The sequence below is a fragment of the Oncorhynchus tshawytscha genome, linkage group LG04 (assembly GCF_018296145.1).
Source record: "Oncorhynchus tshawytscha isolate Ot180627B linkage group LG04, Otsh_v2.0, whole genome shotgun sequence".
Lineage (NCBI taxonomy): Eukaryota > Metazoa > Chordata > Actinopteri > Salmoniformes > Salmonidae > Oncorhynchus > Oncorhynchus tshawytscha.
The window spans coordinates 20,597,410-20,619,049 of record NC_056432.1 but is presented as its reverse complement, the minus strand read 5'-3'; the positions used below and the strand labels follow the sequence as shown (position 1 = coordinate 20,619,049).

General features: G+C 39.7%; 1 protein-coding gene across 9 annotated transcripts; it reads right to left on the bottom strand.

The window, feature by feature from the left end:
- Positions 1-712: 712 nt before the first annotated feature.
- Positions 713-10,398, bottom strand: susd1 (sushi domain containing 1). 9 transcript variants are annotated; one of them, XM_024417025.2, is made up of 23 exons: positions 10,173-10,395; positions 9,582-9,836; positions 9,259-9,399; positions 8,970-9,125; positions 8,552-8,704; positions 8,117-8,296; positions 7,771-7,950; positions 7,383-7,562; positions 7,028-7,207; positions 6,624-6,803; positions 6,215-6,394; positions 5,721-5,900; positions 5,370-5,549; positions 5,092-5,271; positions 4,723-4,902; positions 4,187-4,351; positions 3,955-4,049; positions 3,647-3,833; positions 3,406-3,499; positions 3,025-3,280; positions 2,808-2,847; positions 2,630-2,723; positions 713-881 (listed from the first exon to the last, which is right to left on the bottom strand). In XM_024417025.2, exons 2-23 carry the CDS (start codon positions 9,634-9,636, stop codon positions 863-865), a joined length of 3,255 nt encoding a protein of 1,084 aa, XP_024272793.1. In that variant the 5' UTR covers positions 9,637-9,836; positions 10,173-10,395; the 3' UTR covers positions 713-862. The 9 variants fall into 9 exon arrangements, 8 of the variants coding, with proteins under 8 accessions (XP_024272793.1, XP_024272794.1, XP_042176372.1 ...); XM_024417026.2 differs by having other exon boundaries at positions 9,582-9,734; XM_042320438.1 differs by lacking the exon at positions 8,552-8,704 and having other exon boundaries at positions 10,173-10,396.
- Between the last annotated feature and the right edge of the window lie 11,242 nt (positions 10,399-21,640).

Below are 21,640 nucleotides of genomic sequence, written 5' to 3'. Positions count from 1 at the left end.
AAATTTTGTTCAGGCCTGTAGACTATTGGCCAACTGGCCCAATTGGACCAACTGGCCCAAAAAGATCATTGTGGACCCTGTCATAGGCCACAAATTACCTGACCAGGTCATGAGATAAGGGAAAACTCCAGGCCACAGAAAATACACCTTTGAACCCGTGGTGCCACGTCTGCTCTTCTCACAATGAACAAATTCCCTTCAGGGACCCATAAGGTCTGCCATTTTGCATTTTGTGAAAAACACTTAAAACGCCAGTCTTCTGGCACCGAATTACCGATATGCATGAAACTTGATATTTGTCATCTATGGACAATGGTCTCTTGATTAAATATTTTTCAGACTATTACCTCAAATAAAATGGCTGCTATTGACCAATAAACATTCACGTGGGTGTGGTCTGGCACATAAACACATATAAATAAGTCAAGGATATTCATATTGTCACACAATTTGGTACACATGTTGCAAACACTGTCAAGACTCACCATATGCAAGAACATTCACATTGATCACATGGTAGCACTATAATGGGCACATATTTAAATCTCGACGACATGTTTATTACTGTTGCCTTTTTCGAAACTTGTAATTAAAAATGTAGCAAACCAACAGAGTAAAAAGTTTAAATGCATTGTATTGCATGTGTTTCTATGTATTTTAAGAACATATTATTTATGATATTGCTGATAATAAAACTCTATAAACAATGACAAAACATTTTTTACCTTTATTTTAGTACAGAAAACTACAATACAAAACACATTTTTACACAGTTACAATATTACAGGTAAATGTCGTTGATCGTTGTGCTAATATAAACCAAGTGTGACCCAACTTAAAAAGTCAGTCCTCAGGATGACTGTCATGTCTTCTTACAAAACCTGAAAAGGGATACAGAAAGTTAAGTAGGCTATGTATTAAGTCATATTTTATCAGTATACTGAAAATGAATTCCACATACAGTTGAAGTCGGACGTTTACATTAAGTCATTAAAACTCGGTTTTCAACCACTCCACAAATTTCTTGTTAACAAATTATAGTTTTGGCAAGTCGGTTAGGACATCTACTTCGTGCATGACACAAGTCATTTTTCCAACAATTGTTTACAGAAAGATTATTTCACTTATAATTCACTGTATCACAATTCCAGTGGGTCAGAAGTTTACATACACTAAGTTGACTGTGCCTTTAAACAGCTTGGAAAATGCCAGAAAATTATGTCATGGCTTTAGAAGCTTCTGATAGGCTAATTGACATAATTTGAGTGAATTGTAGGTGTACCTGTGGATGTATTTCAAGGCCTCCCTTCAAACTCAGTGTCTCTGTGCTTGACATCATGGGAAAATCAAAATAAATCAGCCAAGACCTCAGAAATAAATTGTAGACCTCCACAAGGTTCATCCTTGGGAGCAATTTCCAAATGCCTGAAGGTACCACATTCATCTGTACAAACAATAGTACGCAAGTAAAGTATAAACACGATGGGACCATGCAGCCGTCATACCGCTCGGGAAGGAGACGCGTTCTGTCTCCTAGAGATGAACGTATTTTGATGCAAAAAGTTAAAATCAATCCCAGAACAACAGCAAAGGACCTTGTGAAGATGCTGGAGGCAACTGGTACAAAAGTATCTATATCCACAGTAAAATGAGTCCTATATCAACATAACCTGAAAGGCCGCTCAGCAAGGAAGAAGCCACTGCTCCAATACCGCCATAAAAAGCCAGACTATGGTTTGCAACTGCACATGGGGACAAATATTGTACTTTTTGGAGAAATGTCCTCTGGTCTGATGAAACAAAAATAGAACTGTTTGACCATAATGACCATCGTTATGTTTGGAGGAAAAAGGGGGAGGCTTGCAAGCTGAAGAACACCATCCCAACCGTGAAGCAAGGGGGTGGCAGCATCATGTTGTGGGGGTGCTTTGCTGCAGGAGGGACTGGTGCACTTCATTAAATAGATGGAAACATGAGGAAAGAAAAGTATGTGGATATTTTGAAGCAACATCTCAAGACATCAGTCAGGAAGTTAAAGCTTGGTCGCAAATGAGTCTTCCAAATGGACAAGCATACTTCCAAAGTTGTGGCAAAATGGATTAAGGACAACAAAGTCAAGGTATTGGAATGGCTATCACAAAGCCCTGACCTCAATCCTATCGAAAATTTGTGGGCAAAAATGAAAAAGCGTGTGCGAGCAAGGAGACCTTCAAACCTGACTCCGTTACCCCAGCTCTGTCAGGAGGAATGGGCCAAAATTCACCCAACTTATTGTGGGAAGCTTGTGGAAGGCTACCTGAAACGTTTGATCCAAGTTAAACAATGTAAAGGCAATGCTACCAAATACTAATTGAGTGTATGTCAACTTCTGATCTACTGGGAATGTGATGAAAGAAATAAAAGCTTAAATAAATCATTCTCTCTACTATTATTCTGACATTTCACATTCTTAAAATAAAGTGGTGATTCTGCCTGACCTAAATCAGTGAATTTTTACTAGGATTAAATGTCAGGAATTGTGAAAATCTGAGTTTAAATGTATTTGGCTAAGGTGTATGTAAACTTCCGACTTCAACTGTATCATAAATGTCATATGTAGGCATACACACTAGGATAGGATAGATCTTACCAGGTGTAACAGTGTCCCAGAAAAATGGCCAAAGCAAAGACTCCAATTGATCCCCCAGCAAAAAGCGATGAAACCTTCATTATGTAGGATATATCTGCCAAACGAGAGAAAGCAACATCAATACAACAATCTGAATAAACCAAAACAGTGGGCTAAATATGATAAAAGGAACCCTTACCTCTCACTTTTGCCCAAATAACACAAGAGTGCTTGAATGCCTAGAAAATAGTTCAAATGGCACATACAGAATGACTCATTATTAATGCAGGAGTTCTATAAGATCAACAAGCATGATCAATAATAATTTGTTAAAGATGACCTTCAAAACTGTCCTTCCTTTTATATGAATAAACTCCACATTTCATTTATTTCCAATGCATAGCAGTTAGTCTTACCCCTCCCCATTGACTGACAGCTCGTAATATGATGTAATAGTCTCTGCCGTTCTGTAAAGGAGCATTGTAGAACCCTCCATAGTAGTGTCCATCGCCCAAAGTCAGGTTAATCTCGTTCCCTATATCCCTCAGATGGAGCTGGGCAGTGATGTACTGTCCATGGGGCTTCCTCTGACTGGAGAAGTCTGGGGTGTTAAGAGAGCTGCAGTCAAACACAAGAGTCCCCTCCAGTGGCAACACAAACACCTGGTAGAAACTGTAAACCCAGGGACAAAAGAGAAAAGGGTTTGTGTCGTAATAGCCAGACCTCAGTGGGCAAATTTCAAGATACAAAATCAGCTTTTAGTACGGGAGGGCGTTGGAGGTAAAATTATGAATTACCTAATTGGGTCCAGAGTGTTAGCTGATCTGCGTAGCCACAAAGTGGGCAATGGAGCCTCAATTTCTCTGTATAAAATCTCTGGGGCTTGAGGCACTATAAGATTAGAAGGTATTGACACATTTAATAACATTGGGTTTCATATCCAAGTCAAAGTCAATATTCTCCTCCATGTTTCTCATAATATCTTCAAATATTTATTAATCAAATTGTCATTGTTAGTCAAGGGTGTTTGTAGTGTACCTTGTAGGCTGGTGTTTGTTGTGAGTGTGGAGGTGAACCTGGCAGACAGTGCAGTGATGCTGATGGTATAGTTGGTAACAGGCAGCAGGTTCAGGCAGATCTCAGGGTGGTCTGAAGTGGAGCTGAGGAGCTTCTTCCTCTTGTCATGGAATGACCTTTGATAGGCCCTGAATCCCACAAATACTACCTGTTACATACAGATAGACAGATCAGATAATGATGGTCAAGGTGTAGGAAGTTCAGAGAGCACTTTTTATAATCAATAATATTATCATATTTTAAGGTTCTCGTTATTAAGGTAAACTTACTCTGTAATTCTCTGTGTCTTCTTCATACTTGTCTGCTTTCCAACGCAAACATTTTTCATTAAAGACAACCAAGTCGCTGATGGCAGGCTTGATTTCTGGTAGTCACAAGGGATGAGAAACAATGTGTTAAAAAAAGAGTGGAATGAACAAAATCACTGATCTACACTAATTCCTTCCACATACTAAAAGGTTTTTCAAATGAACTATAGTTCACAGATTTATGAATGCATACCTCTGCATCGCATTGTGGCAGCTTGCCACTTCCCAGTGATGTCACAAACAGAGGTGTTTCTTCCTCTCCAGCTGTGGAATCCTTCCAGACAACGATGGAACACAACACTTGTGTTCTGCAGCACCACCTCTGTGTTGGCCAGAGCAGGGGCCGGTCCACATGTAGCTGTCAAAACAAGGTGGATCAATTGAATTATGTGAGGATTACCATAAAATATTAGGTTACACTGCACGGTATACACAAATACTAGTCTTGATTATTTTGTTGCATCATACTCATGATCATGATTAAACATGAATTTACAACCCATTACCCAATACAACATTACCCCCTTCTGGTACAGAATAGTAAGTGCTGAAAGCACATCTACTACATAGGTGGGCGCATTCATGATAGACATACAACATCAATTTGAATGTGAGCACTTTGACACAATATAATTAGTTCACGGCAGTAACTGTTACAGTGTGCCCGCACAGACAATTGATCACGCAGCAGAATAGGGTTTGCTTCAGAGTGAGATATTGTTACCATACCTTTGCATATTATTGAAACAATTCCCCACTGTCCTGATGATATACATGTTGAGAGACTATTTCCTCCCTCCTGGTAAAATCCATCCTTACATACATACTCAATCACACTGCCCAGGACAGTTGTATTGTCCCACAGCATGTTAGTATGGGGAAGGGTTAGTGGAGCCCCACAGTTTAACTCTGTTCACAGAAATCAGTTGAGGTTTGTTTGGTTAAACATAAAGAGACAAAAACATTACTGTACATGTTTAAGTTATTCAAGCAAAATGACTCATACAGTACAATAACAAAGCAAATGTGCATTTGAATATAAATGAAAACACATGTCTTTGAAAGACCTTCATTATAGTGCTGGTAATAGAAATGCACCTTCACATTGAATTTCTATATCCTCCCAAAGTCCATTCTCTCCACACTCAGTGTAACATTTCCCACTCGTAGAGTAATATCCTTCAACACATTGGTAATAAACCACACTACCAATCAACGATGTCTGGTCCCATAGCGTCTTAGCATGGGATATAAATACTGGCTCCCCACAGTCAATCTCTATAATATGAAAAGGGGATAGTGGTTATATAAGAGTTGGTATCATATGTAATTGTTATTAATGTGTCATGACCACACAGAAATGACTAATATAATACCTTCACATAGAAAAGATGTCTGGTCCCACTGTCCATTGGCAGTGCATATTGATACATTTCCCTCTCCCACAAAGTAATATCCAGAGTTACACTGATAAACCACCTCAGAGCCTATCCTGGTGCTCTTATCCCACAACATTACTGAGTGAGGGAGGGCAGGGGGCAAGCCACAGTCAACCTCTGATAGGCAAAGCAAAGCAATGACATTGACCAGTGACCATTCCTAGACGCAGTACATGATAACATTTTTCTTTACAAACAAAATACTCATCCATCCACATGTTAAATACATGAATGAATGCAAAAATCTAAATGAAACAATGCTAGGAGGGAAAATGTAATTCATTTTACCTTCACAAACAAGACTTGGGCCCTTCCACACACTTTCTGCCCCACAAACGGAGGAGTTCTCCCCGCTTTTCCAGAAGAATCCCTCAGAGCAGCCAAATTTAGCGACGCTGCCGTAATGTGTTCCTGTGGCTGACAGCTGGACTGCATTCAGAGCCAAGGGAGGCTGCCCACAATCAATGGCTACACATGCAGAAAAGGACAACACTACAGATACCATCGTTTTTGATAACACTACTGTCATTCTGCAAATTTTCTATAAATCATTTAATTATCCAGGTGCTCTGATCTCACAACATTACGGAGGGAGGGAGGGCAGGGGGAGAACCACAGTCAACCTCTAGAGAGAATGAGAGAATGGTTGAGATAACAGATTGTTCACCAGGATATTTGTATAGGAAGGAGATTTGCCCTCACTGATATGATTCATACATACATTACACAACATCTCAAAGGAGGTTTAACTAGAGAACATGTGAAAAAGTCATATACATTACCTTTACATGACAATGTTGCCTTTGTCCAGTTACCGTCTTTAGTGCATTGGGAAATATCCCCCCCTCGCTCTCTATGAAATCCCTCTTTACAGTAAAACAGAACAGTGCTGCCAGGGTTTGTGCTGCCATTCCACACCTGTCCAGTGTGGGGCAGTATAGGGGGACCGCCACACATTATTTCTAAGGGGGAAAGCAGTATGGAAATGATTATGTGTATCCTGGATGTAAAGCATAAGGAACATTTAGATTTGACTTTCAACACTTTCATTTCAACCACAGGTCTTATCTTATGAAGACATGTAGCTATTTATCAATAATGCTTTGTTTCTACTACTGTATCAGGGGGCTAAAAAACATGTATTTCTCATCATTTCATCTCTGTCAGTGTACGTAAGAAATGTTCAGTTACCTTTGCATGATAATGTTGCCTTTGTCCAGAAACCATTTTCTGTACAGTAGGAAATATTACCTCCTCCCTCTCTATGAAATCCCTCTTTACAGTAAAACAGCACAGTGCTGCCAGGGTTTGTGCTGCCATTCCACACCTGTCCAGTGTGTGGCAGCATAGGGGGATCACCACACGTTATCTCTACAAAGAGAAAGCATTACAACAGTGTGCAATTTCTGCACATTTCCATCAAGCAGACATTAATATCTTACATTTTGCACACACAATATTGTTCCATGGTATGATCAACATGACCTCTGAGGTATTTGTTAAAGCACTTGGGTAATTCAGTTATGGGTTAGTTATGGATAACTTGTAAGGTATTGATTGCAGGTGGTAATGTTGTGAGGGAAGATTTATTTTACCTGCACATAGAAAAGATGTCTGGTCCCACTGTCCATTGGCAGTGCATATTGATACATTTCCCTCTCCCACATTGTAATATCCAGAGTTACACTGATAAACCACCTCAGAGCCTATCCTGGTGCTCTTATCCCACAACATTACTGAGTGAGGGAGGGCAGGGGGAGAACTACAGTCAACCTCTACACAGAGAATGAGAGAATGGTTGAGATAACAGATTATTCACGAGGATATTTGTATAGGTAGTAGATTTGGCCTCTCTGATATGATTCCTACATGACATATAGATTACAGAAAATCTCAAAAGCGGTTTCACAAGAGAATATGTGAGAAAGTATTACGTGGCAAAACTGTTACCTTTACATGACAACGTTGCCTTTGTCCAGTAACCATCTCTAGTGCATTGGGAAATATTCCCCCCTCCCTCTCTATAAAACCCTCCTTTACAGTAAAACAGCACAGTGCTGCCAGGGTTTGTGCTGCCATTCCACACCTGCCCAGTGTGGGGCAGTATAGGGGGATCACCACACCTTATCTCTATAAAGAGAAAGCATTACAACAGTGTGCAATTTCCATCAGGCAAACATTCATGTCTGATATTTTGGACACACAATATAATTCATGGATTGGTCAACATGGCCTAGGAGGTATTTGTTAAAACACTTGGTTAATTAAGTTCTAAGTTAGTTATGGATGTAAGGTAGTGATTCCAGATGGTAATGCTGAGAGAGAAGATTTATTTTACCTGCACATAGCAAAGCTGACTTGTCCCACTGTCCATTGGCAGTGCATATTGATACATTTCCCTCTCCCACATTGTAATATCCAGAGTTACACTGATAAACCACCTCAGAGCCTATCCTGGTGCTCTTATCCCACAACATTACTGAGTGAGGGAGGGCAGGGGGCAAGCCACAGTCAACCTCTGATAGGCAAAGCAATGACATTGACCAGTGACCATTCCTAGACGCAGTACATGATAACATTTTTCTCTACAAACAAAACACTCATCCATCCACATGTTAAATACATGAATGAATGCAAAAATCTAAATGAAACAATGCTAGGAGGGAAAATGTAATTCATTTTACCTTCACAAACAAGACTTGGGCCCTTCCACACACTTTCTGCCCCACAAACGGAGGAGTTCTCCCCGCTTTTCCAGAAGAATCCCTCAGAGCAGCCAAATTTAGCGACGCTGCCGTAATGTGTTCCTGTGGCTGACAGCTGGACTGCATTCAGAGCCGAGGGAGGCTGCCCACAATCAATGGCTACACATGGAGAAAAGGACAACACTACAGATACCATTGTTTTTGATAACACTACTGTCATTCTGCAAATTTTCTATAAATTATGAAATTATTGCAGTGGCTACAGTATATTATAAGGCAGCAGGCAAAGAGATTCTGAAACATGCATTTTTGAAACATACAGCTCTCTGATTATTATCCATTATCTTTGAATTGTACCTATAATTTAACTGAAAAGTCTTACAATACTGAGCCCAAGTGGTTGGTGTTATTTACCTTTGCACAAGGCCTTGTCCTGGTGTGGGTGGAATGGCTCTGCTCCATTGTGAACCTGGTATCCCACTTGGCAGAGGCAGTTAAAATACCCCTGCATGTTTGTGCACTTACCCCCCTCACCACAGATCCCTTGGACTCTACACTCATTAATGTCTAGATAGAACCAACACGAATGTTGTGTTAGTATTATTAGTTAATGTGGTTGGGTAATGTACCCAGTTATTAGGCACCAATATGTGCGTGACTGTAGCACATTCACTCATTCTAAATTAGCATCAAGTTAATGTCCATAAAGCTTAAGAAGACTCACAATCATATATCATATCTGCCAAAGTGGCAATGATTTTTATGTCGCCCTTCTTTTCATAATGTTACAAAGCTGCTGAAGTACTCAGCATCAGTAATCGCTATAACTTACCCTGACAGCGGGTTCCATCATTGGGGATGAAGATGGCCATGTTGTTGGAAGGGCTGTATCCTGCCAGGCAGGTGCAGTAGAAGCTTCCATAGGTGTTATGGCAGGCAGTATGCTGCCCACAGATCTTATTGGCTCCTATCTGACATTCATTTTTGTCTGTAAGAGAGAAGAATAGTGGTAAAATAATAAAATAATCAATACATACTAGTATAATATGAATACAACTGATACACATGAGATAAAAGATAAGTCATTCCTTCATCTTGAGTTTATACCTGGAGATACACACCTTGACAGTAAGTTCTTCCATTACCAACAAAGCCATACATGCAGTTACAGGCTTTTCCGGTACCATCCACCTTCTCCTCACAGGTGGCGTTAGGGTGACAGGTGGCACACACATCCAACGTTTGACCAGTCACTCGCATTTCTAAGATAAAGAAAATATACACTACTAAGAGAAATCTTTGTTTGATGAAACCGTCACCTATAACTGTTATTTATTGAAATAGATGCTCTATGTAAGAGCTTCACCATTATGATTTACAAAGGTTCTGTCAATATTAATTTGAATATATTACCAATGTGATTGATTTGTTTTGATCCACTCACCTGTAATGGCATGAGTAAGAAAGGCCAAGATCACAAGTGCTGTTCTCCAATACATCCTCTCAAAATATGTCCATTTCCCTCTCTTAGATATTGCAAAGACGCATCCTTTGTAAACACATCTTTATTTATTTCCGTCTTGCAGAACTCATGGCGCTGAGCGGATTTGATAACCAGGATGGAAAGAAGGGTATAAGAGTTGCTGAGGTCACAATGAAATCCAACCGCCGCTCTCTCTTCTCAATGGTGATGTTGGCACTAGTGGTTTGGGGACATGTCTATCATCATCAGCATTTTGACACATTCAGTTATACTTCACATGTGTGATAATGTACTCTACGCTTTGGGAGACATCTGAAACACATTTTCAAATTGCACGGTCATGCTGTGTATGCTGATAAGAGCTATATTTGGCTCAGCAAACCTGCCTGGGGTTGATAATGAACATAACATTATGAACTAAAAAAGTAAAAACTAGGTAAATTAACAGACTCTAGATGATAACCATGGATATAAGAGTGACATTAACAATTGGTGATATTCAATTTATTAAAGTAAATTAACTAGGCCAACCTAGTTGTTTATACATCCTACCTTTTCTTGAATTAACTTTATCCAGTGTTTGTGAGACCCATCATAACTACAATCCACGCTAGGTGCTCTGTCACATGAATCAAAGGAAAACCCTGTCCATGAAAATGCACAAAAAAAGGTGTGAAATTGAGTAAAACTGGCTCATCACTGCACCAATAGTGTCAACACAGTGAGAACAGCCATCCACCATTGAGCTGTTTCCAGTTGGTTCTTGGGTAGCGAGTTAATCTAGTATAATGTGGAAGGGGAAGATAAATCCATCATGCTGCTATCGCCCAGCCCACCAGGACTCAGTGGGGTCTCCCTCTATCACTCCTCCAGTGAGCCCACACCTCACACTGCGCCTGCTGGAGAGGCCTGATTAAGCACCAGCCTGTCCCTCAAAACCACCAGACCCTCTGTAACACGCTACACTAGGGTCTCTCCACCAGCAGCACATATGAGGAATGCAACATACGGTAACACAACATTGTAACTAGATAGACATAGAATGTCTAGAGCAGGCATAGGTCTCTTCTTATTGGTTCACAATGAAGCTGTGAAAGCTATTGTTAATCTCTGTATTCTGCTCATAGTCAAATAACTCAAAGATAGATTGGTAACGTTTTTCTAACTTGGCAAACAGAAACCACTGGCCATGATTAACTTGGTAAAAAATAATGGCACTGGTTGGCCTATAGGCAGCGCTGTTATAAAGTCTCACTTAAAACCTCATATCCGCCAACTGGTATTGACCTAGAGACTTGAAACGTTGAACGTAGTTGTCTTTACCCATACTGAACAAATTTGCATCAAGGACCCATAAGGTCTGGATAGATTTTCCTCCATTTTGGAAATTTCAGAAAACATTTAAAAAACATATCATGAACCATAAGTCCATATAGCAACTCCAAATTTAGGCCCATAGTACATCTCTTAATGTAGTTAGAGAAATGCCTAGAGATGTCTGAGTGGATATTTTATTTGCGAAAAAGAGAAACCAGAATTCCTGCTGTTTGCCCAGTCAATGTATATATAAATATATACATTAAGTAATGATTTTAACAATGATTACTTGTTGCATTCAAAGATAACCAACCTAGAGCACAATACTAAACTTCACATCCTTGTGGTATTGAGAGATAAACATGGTAATGCTATCACTAATTGGACATAAAAGGTAGATAGATCCTACATGATAGTGCTTGCTTTGTTATCCAACTGATCTTGCGTCCTTTGTCATCCTGTGAACCCCGTTTATTGCTGCTCGCAGCTATATTTCTGATTAATTTTCAGATTTCTGATTACTTAACATTTGAAAATATTATTTAGAAATTCTAAAAATGTGAAGTTTATTAATTGTACGATAAACAAAGGACAAAGATTTGTACATACAATTCAAGTAAGAAAAGTTTATCTGAAGTGAAGAAGAGAAAGCAGAACACAAATGGAACATGAATAGAAATCAACACCTGATCACTCAAGGCCTTTCTGTGCAGAGAACACATCATTCAGATAACAGTGTTCGATTCAAGAAGCATTCAAAGTATTCAAAGTTACTGTGAGAAATGCTGATTATTTACTATGCACCTTTACTACTATATTACCCAATACTATAAAGATTGCAAAATCGATACAAAGACTTTGCAGTGACACATACTGTAAGTGAGACATGACAACATGACAAATAACCATCATTTAAAACCAATACACTTATTTTGTGCAGAATAGTGGGCAGCTTTTGAAGGCAATAGTGATTGATTCAGGAAGGTCAAAAAGTCCCCCCCGATGGTAACACAAAATTACAAAAACTAAAAATAACTACAGTTTGTGCTCTGCCTCTGTTACAGTGTGAATTGATGAAATGGTCATAAAAAGGAACAGATAGAATGATCATTGAATGGAAAAGAAGCAGCAGGACTGCTTTTTAGTGTCAGTGCAGGGGGTGGAGGTTCCGGGGCCAGACTCTCCTCTTTACACTCAGAGGACGTGTCAGTAGTGATGGACGGTAGTCTGCCAAAGACCAGGTCTGCAGCATTAACATCCATGATGGACATGTCAGTGACAGTCTTCTCTCTTAGGGACATGCCACTGTCATCATCATCATCAATGAGGACAAACTCCTTAATGTGTACAGTGCCTTGCGAAAGTATTCGGCCCCCTTGAACTTTGCGACCTTTTGCCACATTTCAGGCTTCAAACATAAAGATATAAAACTGTATTTTTTTGTGAAGAATCAACAACATGTGGGGCACAATCATGAAGTGGAACGACATTTATTGGATATTTCAAACTTTAAAAAAGAATCAAAAACTGAAAAATTCGGGCGTGCAAAATTATTCAGCCCCCTTAAGTTAATACTTTGTAGCGCCACCTTTTGCTGCGATTACAGCTCTAAGTCGCTTGGGGTCTGTCTCTATCAGTTTTGCACATCGAGAGACTGACATTTTTTCCCATTCCTCCTTGCAAAACAGCTCGAGCTCAGTGAGGTTGGATGGAGAGCATTTGTGAACAGCAGTTTTCAGTTCTTTCCACAGATTCTCGATTGGATTCAGGTCTGGACTTTGACTTGGTCATTCTAACACCTGGATATGTTTATTTTTGAACCATTCCATTGTAGATTTTGCTTTATGTTTTGGATCATTGTCTTGTTGGAAGACAAATCTCCGTCCCAGTCTCAGGTCTTTTGCAGACTCCATCAGGTTTTCTTCCAGAATGGTCCTGTATTTGGCTCCATCCATCTTCCCATCAATTTTAACCATCTTCCCTGTCCCTGCTGAAGAAAAGCAGGCCCAAACCATGATGCTGCCACCACCATGTTTGACAGTGGGGATGGTGTGGTCAGGGTGATGAGCTGTGTTGCTTTTACGCCAAACATAACATTTTGCATTGTTGCCAAAAAGTTCAATTTTGGTTTCATCTGACCAGAGCACCTTCTTCCACATATTTGGTGTGTCTCCCAGGTGGCTTGTGGCAAACTTTAAACTACACTTTTTATGGATATCTTTAAGAAATGGCTTTCTTCTTGCCACTCTTCCATAAAGGCCAGATTTGTGCAATATACGACTGATTGTTGTCCTATGGACAGAGTCTCCCACCTCAGCTGTAGATCTCTGCAGTTCATCCAGAGTGATCATGGGCCTCTTGGCTGCATCTCTGATCAGTCTTCTCCTTTTATGAGCTGAAAGTTTAGAGGGACGGCCAGGTCTTGGTAGATTTGCAGTGGTCTGATACTCCTTCCATTTCAATATTATCGCTTGCACAGTGCTCCTTGGGATGTTTAAAGCTTGGGAAATCTTTTTGTATCCAAATCCGGCTTTAAACTTCTTCACAACAGTATCTCGGACCTGCCTGGTGTGTTCCTTGTTCTTCATGATGCTCTCTGCGCTTTTAACGGACCTCTGAGACTATCACAGTGCAGGTGCATATATACGGAGACTTGATTACACACAGGTGGATTGTATTTATCATCATTAGTCATTTAGGTCAACATTGGATCATTCAGAGATCCTCACTGAACTTCTGGAGAGAGTTTGCTGCACTGAAAGTAAAGGGGCTGAATAATTTTGCACGCCCAATTTTTCAGTTTTTGATTTGTTAAAAAAGTTTGAAATATCCAATAAATGTCGTTCCACTTCATGATTGTGTCCCACTTGTTGTTGATTCTTCACAAAAAAATACAGTTTTATATCTTTATGTTTGAAGCCTGAAATGTGGCAAAAGGTCGCAAAGTTCAAGGGGGCCGAATACTTTCGCAAGGCACTGTACCTCCATTACACCCAAAAGGCTGTGCGTCTCCGACGACTCATCGATGGTGTGTGCATCCACAAAGATCGTAGTTGAAGTCACTGTTAAAGTCTTGTGTGCCTCTGTTGAGTTGTCCTCAGGCCCAGAGCAGGGCTGGCTAATGGAGGCATGACACATCAACATGGAGTTACTGTTATTTCCAGCTTTCTGGTCCTGTAGGTCTTTCTGTCTCCTGCCGTTGGTGACTACACCCGATGGAGAGGGCACGTTTCCTCCACCATCTCTGCTGGTGACCTTGCACAGACCTTGTCTCTGGGAGTGGGCACCATTCTCCATGGTGCAGACATCACCAGGGTTGACCTCATACACCACCTTCACCTTCTAGCCCTCATTGTAAACTGTCAAGCTGCTTCCATCAAGCTTCCTCTGGCCCCCCGCCACTGGAGAGGAGAGGTGGATGGCGCTGGTCTTACTTTTCATTTTTCTTCATGCACTTCTCTGAGGTGTGCTGCACTGAAATAACAAAGGAAATTATCATAACCACACTTTGTCATAACATCACTTAGACATCACTATTTCACTTGAGCTAAAAGAGCTACAGGCTTACCAGCTTTTACATTGTGATAGTTGTCCTCAGAGACCATGCTTAGTAATTATGAGAAAGACAATAAAACTCAATCTCTCAATTTCTGATTAGTAATTTAAAGATTTAAAACAATTGTCTGTACTGGTTAAAACCTTTAAATTAGTTTAGTACATAATACTGTACAAAACAAAATAGTCCATTCAGGAGTCTGTGAAATAGTACTCATTATGACAAACTCAGTGGTACAAAGAGGGAACATGTTTCCATTTAGTATTGGCCTTTTAAGATAAATAAATGAAGTGAGTTCTTTCAAAATAACTGGAATTCCCATAGGCTCTGAAACCTTTCAGGAGAGCACAGCGTGGAGATTCTCCCTTTAAGTGAGTAACAGGGGGACAGTCACTAAAATGATCAGCTCCATAAGACACAACCTTGCCACATGCATGGATTCGCCCCCACACACGCACGCAAGCACACACAGACACGCACACATAGTGAGCATTTTTTAGTAGGAGTGACATCTGTGGCATTGTGTTGTGTGACAAAACTTCACATTTTAGAGTGGCCTTTTATTGTCCCCAGCGCAAGGTTTCACTTGTGTAATGATCATGCTGTTTAACCTCTACGGGATCGTTGTCCATATACCAGGACGGTTGTTGCTAACATGCGCTAATGTGACAAAAATGACATTGCAAGTAACATCCAACTTTCCAGGACATAGACATGTCTTATATGTGCAGAAAGCTTAAATTCTTGCTAATCTAACTGCACTGCCCAATTTACAGTTGCTATTACAGTGACAAAATACCATGCTATTGTTTGAGGAGAGTGCACAACAACAACAAAAACAACAAAAACAACAAAAACAACAAAAACAACCTCTGAAGGTAAAATATGTACTTACATTCAGTAATCTTGCCCTGATTTGTCATCTTGAGGGTCGCAGAGATAAAAGTTTGCACATTTTTGTTTGATAAAATCTATTTTTATGTTCAAATGTAAAAACTGGGTTCTAAAGTTTGAACCCTTGCTGTTTCTGGCCCCACACACACCGTCTAGATGTGTGAAGGTTAGTGTCTTTTCTGTAGGGAAGCTCATTTTCCATCATTTATGACCTCCCTGGGAGTGTGTAAACTTACATTTTTGTATTCCCATATCATTTAGCATGTTCTCTATAGTTATGTACTTGAAAATGTACATTTGTGCAGTATCAGACTGTTAAACAGCCACCACTAACACTGAGTGGCTACTGCCAACACACTGTCAATGACACTGACTCTACTCCAGCCACTTTAATCATGGGAATTGATGGGAAATGATGTAAATATATCACTAGCCACTTTAAACAATGCTACCTTATATAATGTTACTTACCCTACATTGTTCATCTCATATGCATACGTTGATACTGTACTCTATATCATCGACTGCATCCTTATGTAATACATGTATCACTAGCCACTTTAACTATGCCACTTGGTTTACATACTTATCTCATATGTATATACTGTACTCGATATCATCTACTGTATCTTGCCTATGCTGCTCTGTACCATCACTCATTCATATATCCTTATGTACATATTCTTTATCCCCTTACACTGTGTATGACAGTAGTTTTTTTTGGAATTGTTAGTTAGATTACTTGCTCGTTATTACTGCATTGTCGGAACTAGAAGCACAAGCATTTCGCTACACTCGCATTAACATCTGCTAACCATGTGTATGTGACAAATAAAATTTGATTTGATTTGATTTGATTTATTGCAATGCTTCACTGGATCAGTCTGAAACGTTGCACATACACCACTGCCATCTAGTGGCCAAAATCTAAATTGCGCCTAAACTGCAAAAGTATATTATGGCATTTCTTGTGCAACTCAAAGATGATGAAAAAAACAAAGATTTGAAAATGCATGTTTTTTTGTTTGTATTATCTTTTACCAGATCTAATGTGTTATATTCTCCTACAATAATTTCACATTTCCACAGTGTTTCCTTTCAAATGGTATCAAGAATATGCATATCCTTGCTTCAGGTCCTGAGCTACAGGCAGTTAGATTTGGGTTATGTATTTTTAGGTTAAATTTTTTTTTTTAAAGGGTACGATCCTTGTTAACTTGAGGATCTCCCCCTTTTTTCCCCCAATTTTCGCCTAAAATGACATACCCAAATCTAACTGCCTGTAGCTCAAGTGTAACGGATGTGAAACGGCTAGCTTAGTTAGCGGTGCGCGCTAAATAGCGTTTCAATCGGTGACGTGACTTGCTCTGAGACCTTGAAGTAGTAGTTCACCTTGCTCTGCAAGGGCCGCAGCTTTTGTGGAGCGATGGGTAACGATGCTTCGTCGGTGTCAGTTGTTGATGTGTGCAGAGGGTCCCTGGTTCGCGCCCGGGTATGGGCGAGGGGACGGTCTAAAGTTATACTGTTACACAAGCAAGGATATGCATATTCTTGATACCTTTTTAAAAGGAAACACTTTGACGTTTGTGGAAATGTGAAAGGAATGTAGGAGAATATAACACATTAGATCTGGTAAAAGATAATACAAAGAAAAAAACAATTGTTTTTTGGTATTTTTTTTGTACCATCATCTTTGAAATGCAAGAGAAAGGGCATAATGAATTATTCCAGGCCAGGCGCAATATAGACTTTGGCCACTAGCATTATATATGCAAAGTTTTGGAGTGATCCAATGAACCATTGCATCTGTTCAAAATGTTGCATCAAGACTGCCCAAAGGTGCCTAATTTGTTTATTCATACATTGTGCACTCTCCTCAAACAATAGCATGGTATTATTTCACTCTAATAGCTACTGTAAGAAGAAATGCTCACTAACAGGGATGTTAAAAAATTGTGCACAAAATCGGAGAGAAATAAGCTTATTGTGTGTATGGAAAGTTTCTGGGATCTTTTATTTCAGCTCATGAAACATGGGACCAACACTTTACATGTTGAGTTTATATACATACGCTTGCACCCCTATTCTGAAAGTGGGGATGCAGTTGTTGCAGATTGTTCAGGCACCTATGGTCTTGCCCATTCACCCTCTGAATGGCACACATACACAAGTCATGTCGCAATTGTCTCAATGCTTAAAAATCATTCTTTAACCTGTCTCCTCCCCTTCATCTACACTGATTGAAGTAGATTTAACAAGTGACATCAATAAGGGATCATAGCTTTCACCTGAAGACTTTACATGTTCTGTTCATATTTTTGTTCAGTGAAGTTTATCCCCTAAAAGTTAGTTTGTTAAGTAGCCATACTGACGTGATCTGTTATTAGCTAGCTAGCCAATTTGGCGTGGTTCATCAATCAATATAGCCTATCATGTCTGTCAGCAGTAATTGTGATTAAACACTATTAAAAACAATGTTTAAAAGAGGATAATGTAGCTAACATCGCTAGGTAAGCCTATACTGGATGGAGAAAAAAGTACATTAGGTCTACTTACCACTATGTTTAGCTAACTGTTCAAAGTTTCTACCAGTATCTTGCAAAGTAAACATCATCAGCTAGTACATCAGCACCACCACCACTCATACTTGTCAGGTATAGTTGACTTATATCACTTAAATATCCAATTAATGGGGACAAATATTGAGAGATATCGTGAGGCTACCCTAACATATCTGAAATGGCATGATCAATTGATGTTTACTGATCATGTAAAGCATGTAGTTACTTGCTGTAGAAAACTGATAGAGCTAGATGCAATTGTTTTGCATGGAATAATCGGAAGTTTGTAGGTCTGACTATGTTCTTCAAAAGGTGATGATACTCTGTTCTTTAAAGTACTTAAGTAAAAATACTTTAAAGTACTACTTAAGTTGTTTTTTGGGGTATCTGAACTTTACAATTTATATTTTTGACAACTTTTACTTCACTACATTCTTAATGAAAATAATGTACATTTTACTCCATACATTTCTCGACACCCAAAAATATTTGTTACATTTGGAATGCTTACCATGAAAGAAAAATTGTCCAATTCCCACTTCTCAGGAGAACATCCCTACTGTCTCTGATCTGATACACTCACCAAACACACTTGCTTCTTTTGTAAATGCTTTTGGAGTGCATCCCTGGCTATCCATACATTTAAAAAATAAGAAAATGGTGCTGTCCAGTTTACTTAAATAAGGAATTTGAAAATATTTATATTTCTTTTGAAACTTAAGTATATTTTGGCAATTACATTTACTTTTGATACTTAAATATATTTAAAACCAAATACTTGTAGACTTTTACTCAAGTTGTACTTTAATGAGCGACTCCCTTTTACTTGAGTCAATTTCTATAAAGGTATCTATACTTTTACTCAAGTATTACAATTGGGTACTTTTTCCACCACTGATGATTTTACAACCAAATAGTTAACATTTATTTAACAATCCCAAGGGGTCTCCTTGCCCCCCAGCAGGCAACTGGAACATTGTGCACCTTCTTGCGACATTTTATTGATAACAACCTATAAACTTTGATGAGTACAAATTTGCAGTGATCGAGGGAAAATACATAAATAATGAAAATATGATTTTTAAATGACACAATTATTGCATTATATTGTTGGGGGTATGCTGTGAAAAAGAGCTTGGTTGGTGACTGTTTTTGATGTTGCACACACAGCACAGTAGTTGAACAATAGGTACTACTATCCTGCTATCCACAGAAGAGCGAGTTATTTCATGATAGAAACAGTTGCAAAAAATCTGATTGTGTTTAACTAAATCAAAGCTAATTTGCTTAGATAACACAATAATCATTTGGGAAATGTCTTTCAGTGCATTCTAAAAGTATTCAGACCCCTTGACTTTTCCACATTTTGTTACATTACAGCCTTATTCTAAAATGTATTAAATTAATTATTTTCCTTATCTACACACGATACCCCATAAGGACAAAGTGAAAACAGGTTTGTATAAATTTTGTAAATGTATTTAAAAAACTGAAATACCTTGTTTAAGTAAGTATTCAGACCCTTTGCTATAAGACTAAAAATTGAGCTCAGGTGCATCCTGTTTCCATTGATCATCCTTGAAATGTTTCTACAGCTTGATTGGAGTCCAACTGTGGTAAATTCAATTGATTGGACATGATTTGGAAAGGCACACACCTGTCTATATAAGGTCCCACAGTTGACAGTGCATGTCAGAGCAAAAAACAAACCATGAGGTTGTTGGGAAGTTCCTCTGTGGAGATGGAAGAACCTTCCAGAAGTACAACCTTCTCTGCAGCACTCCACAAATCAGGCCTTTATGGTAGAGTGGCCAGACGGTAGCCACTCCTCAGTAAAGCGCCAATCCAGAAGTGTTGGTCATTTACTGAGACATGGTTAAGAAATAGTGTTTTGAAAGGTGATGTTAACCTTTCTGGTTAACTTTTTTTGGCAAGACAGATCTTCCAAAGGTGGTGCAGTGGCAAACTTTACCAAGGGACACCTTCAGTGGTCTGTGTCTCCACCAAGTCTGTCCCCAAACAATTTGACTTGATGGTGTTATCATCCACAATCATCACTGGTCTGTACACTAAACGCACTAAGCTTTCTCCTGGCCCCTTACACTAAGTCTGATTTTTACTGCTAGGTGACCTAAACTGGGACATGACTAAAACACCTGTCCAAGTCCTAAAGCAATGGGACTCCCTAAATCCCACAAGGTATGAATCCAAACACCCAGAAAAAGCTACTCTGGTGTTTTCTGCAATGACCTTAGTGATCACTGTTTTGCAGCCTGTATTCGTAATGGCTGTTCAGTGAAACAACCTGTCCTGATTTGTCATAGAAGCTTGCTAAAAAAACGTTAATGAGCAAGCCTTCTTTCATTTTATTTATTTAACTAGGCAAATCAGTTAAGAACAAATTCTTATTTACAATGACAGCCTACTGGGGAACAGCGGGTTAACTGCCTTGCTCAGGGGCAAAATGAGATTTTTTACCTTGTCAGCTCCGGGATTCGATCAAGCAACCTTTCGGTCACACGCCCAACGCTCTAACCACTAGGCTACCTGCCGACCTGGCCTCTGTAAATTGATATGCAATCTGCTTGATCACCTCTGTCGAAGATGCTTGGACCTTCTTTTTTGATATTTTCAGTGGTATTGTTAACAAACACACCCCAATAAAGAAAATTAGATTTAAAAACAGGTTCAGCCCCTGGTTTGACTGTGATCTGGCAAAGTGACTCCACCTCAATAATTCAATTTGGCGAAAGGCACAAGTATACTCAGGCTGACTGGCTCTCATTCAGGCAAATGAGAAACAAGTACACTCAGGCTATCCGGAAGGCCAAAGTTAGTTACTTTGAGGAGCAGTTCTATCTCTTGGGTGTAACCCCAAGAAGTTCTGGAAAAGACCTGGAGAATAAACCGTCCTCCTCACAGCTGCCCATGCCCCTTCATGTTGATGATGTGCTTGTGTTACAGATACAGGTATCCTGTGTGTGTATTTGTTTTCTCTCCTTCTGCCCTAGTCACAGGTGTCACTCATCAGTCGCCAATCAGAAGACACACCTGCTCCTTTTCCCTTACCCAATCACATCCCCTTTCCCTTGGTTTTAAAACCCAGTCAGTTGTTTTCCCAAGCTCTCTCTCTTTTTTTTCTTTGATGGAGCAATCTCTTTGTTTTGCTCCTACATGTCACATTTGTCTGTAATTATGTGAGTATGTACTGTTGCTTTCGACTCTGTCAATCACCACATTCCTATTGGCAGACTCGACAGCCTTGGTTTCTCAAATGACTGCCTCGCCTGGTTCACCAACTACTTCTCAGACAGAGTTCAGTGTGTCAAATCGGAGGGCCTGTTGTCCGGACCTCTGGCTTTCTCTATGGGGGTGCCACAGGGTTCAATTCTTGGACCGACTCTCTTCTCTGTTTAAATCAGTGATGTTGCTCTTGCTGCTGGTGATTCTCTGATGCACCTCTACGCAGACGACACCATTCTGTATACTTCTGGCCCCTCTTTGGACACTGTTCACTAACCTCCACAAGAGCTTCAATACCATACAACTCTCCTTCCGTGGCCTCAAACTGCTCTTAAATGCAAGTAGAACTAAATGCATGCTATTCAATTGATCACTGCCCGCACCTGCTCGCCCGTCCAGCATCCCTACTCTGGACGGCTCTGACTTAGAATACATGGACAACTAAAGTA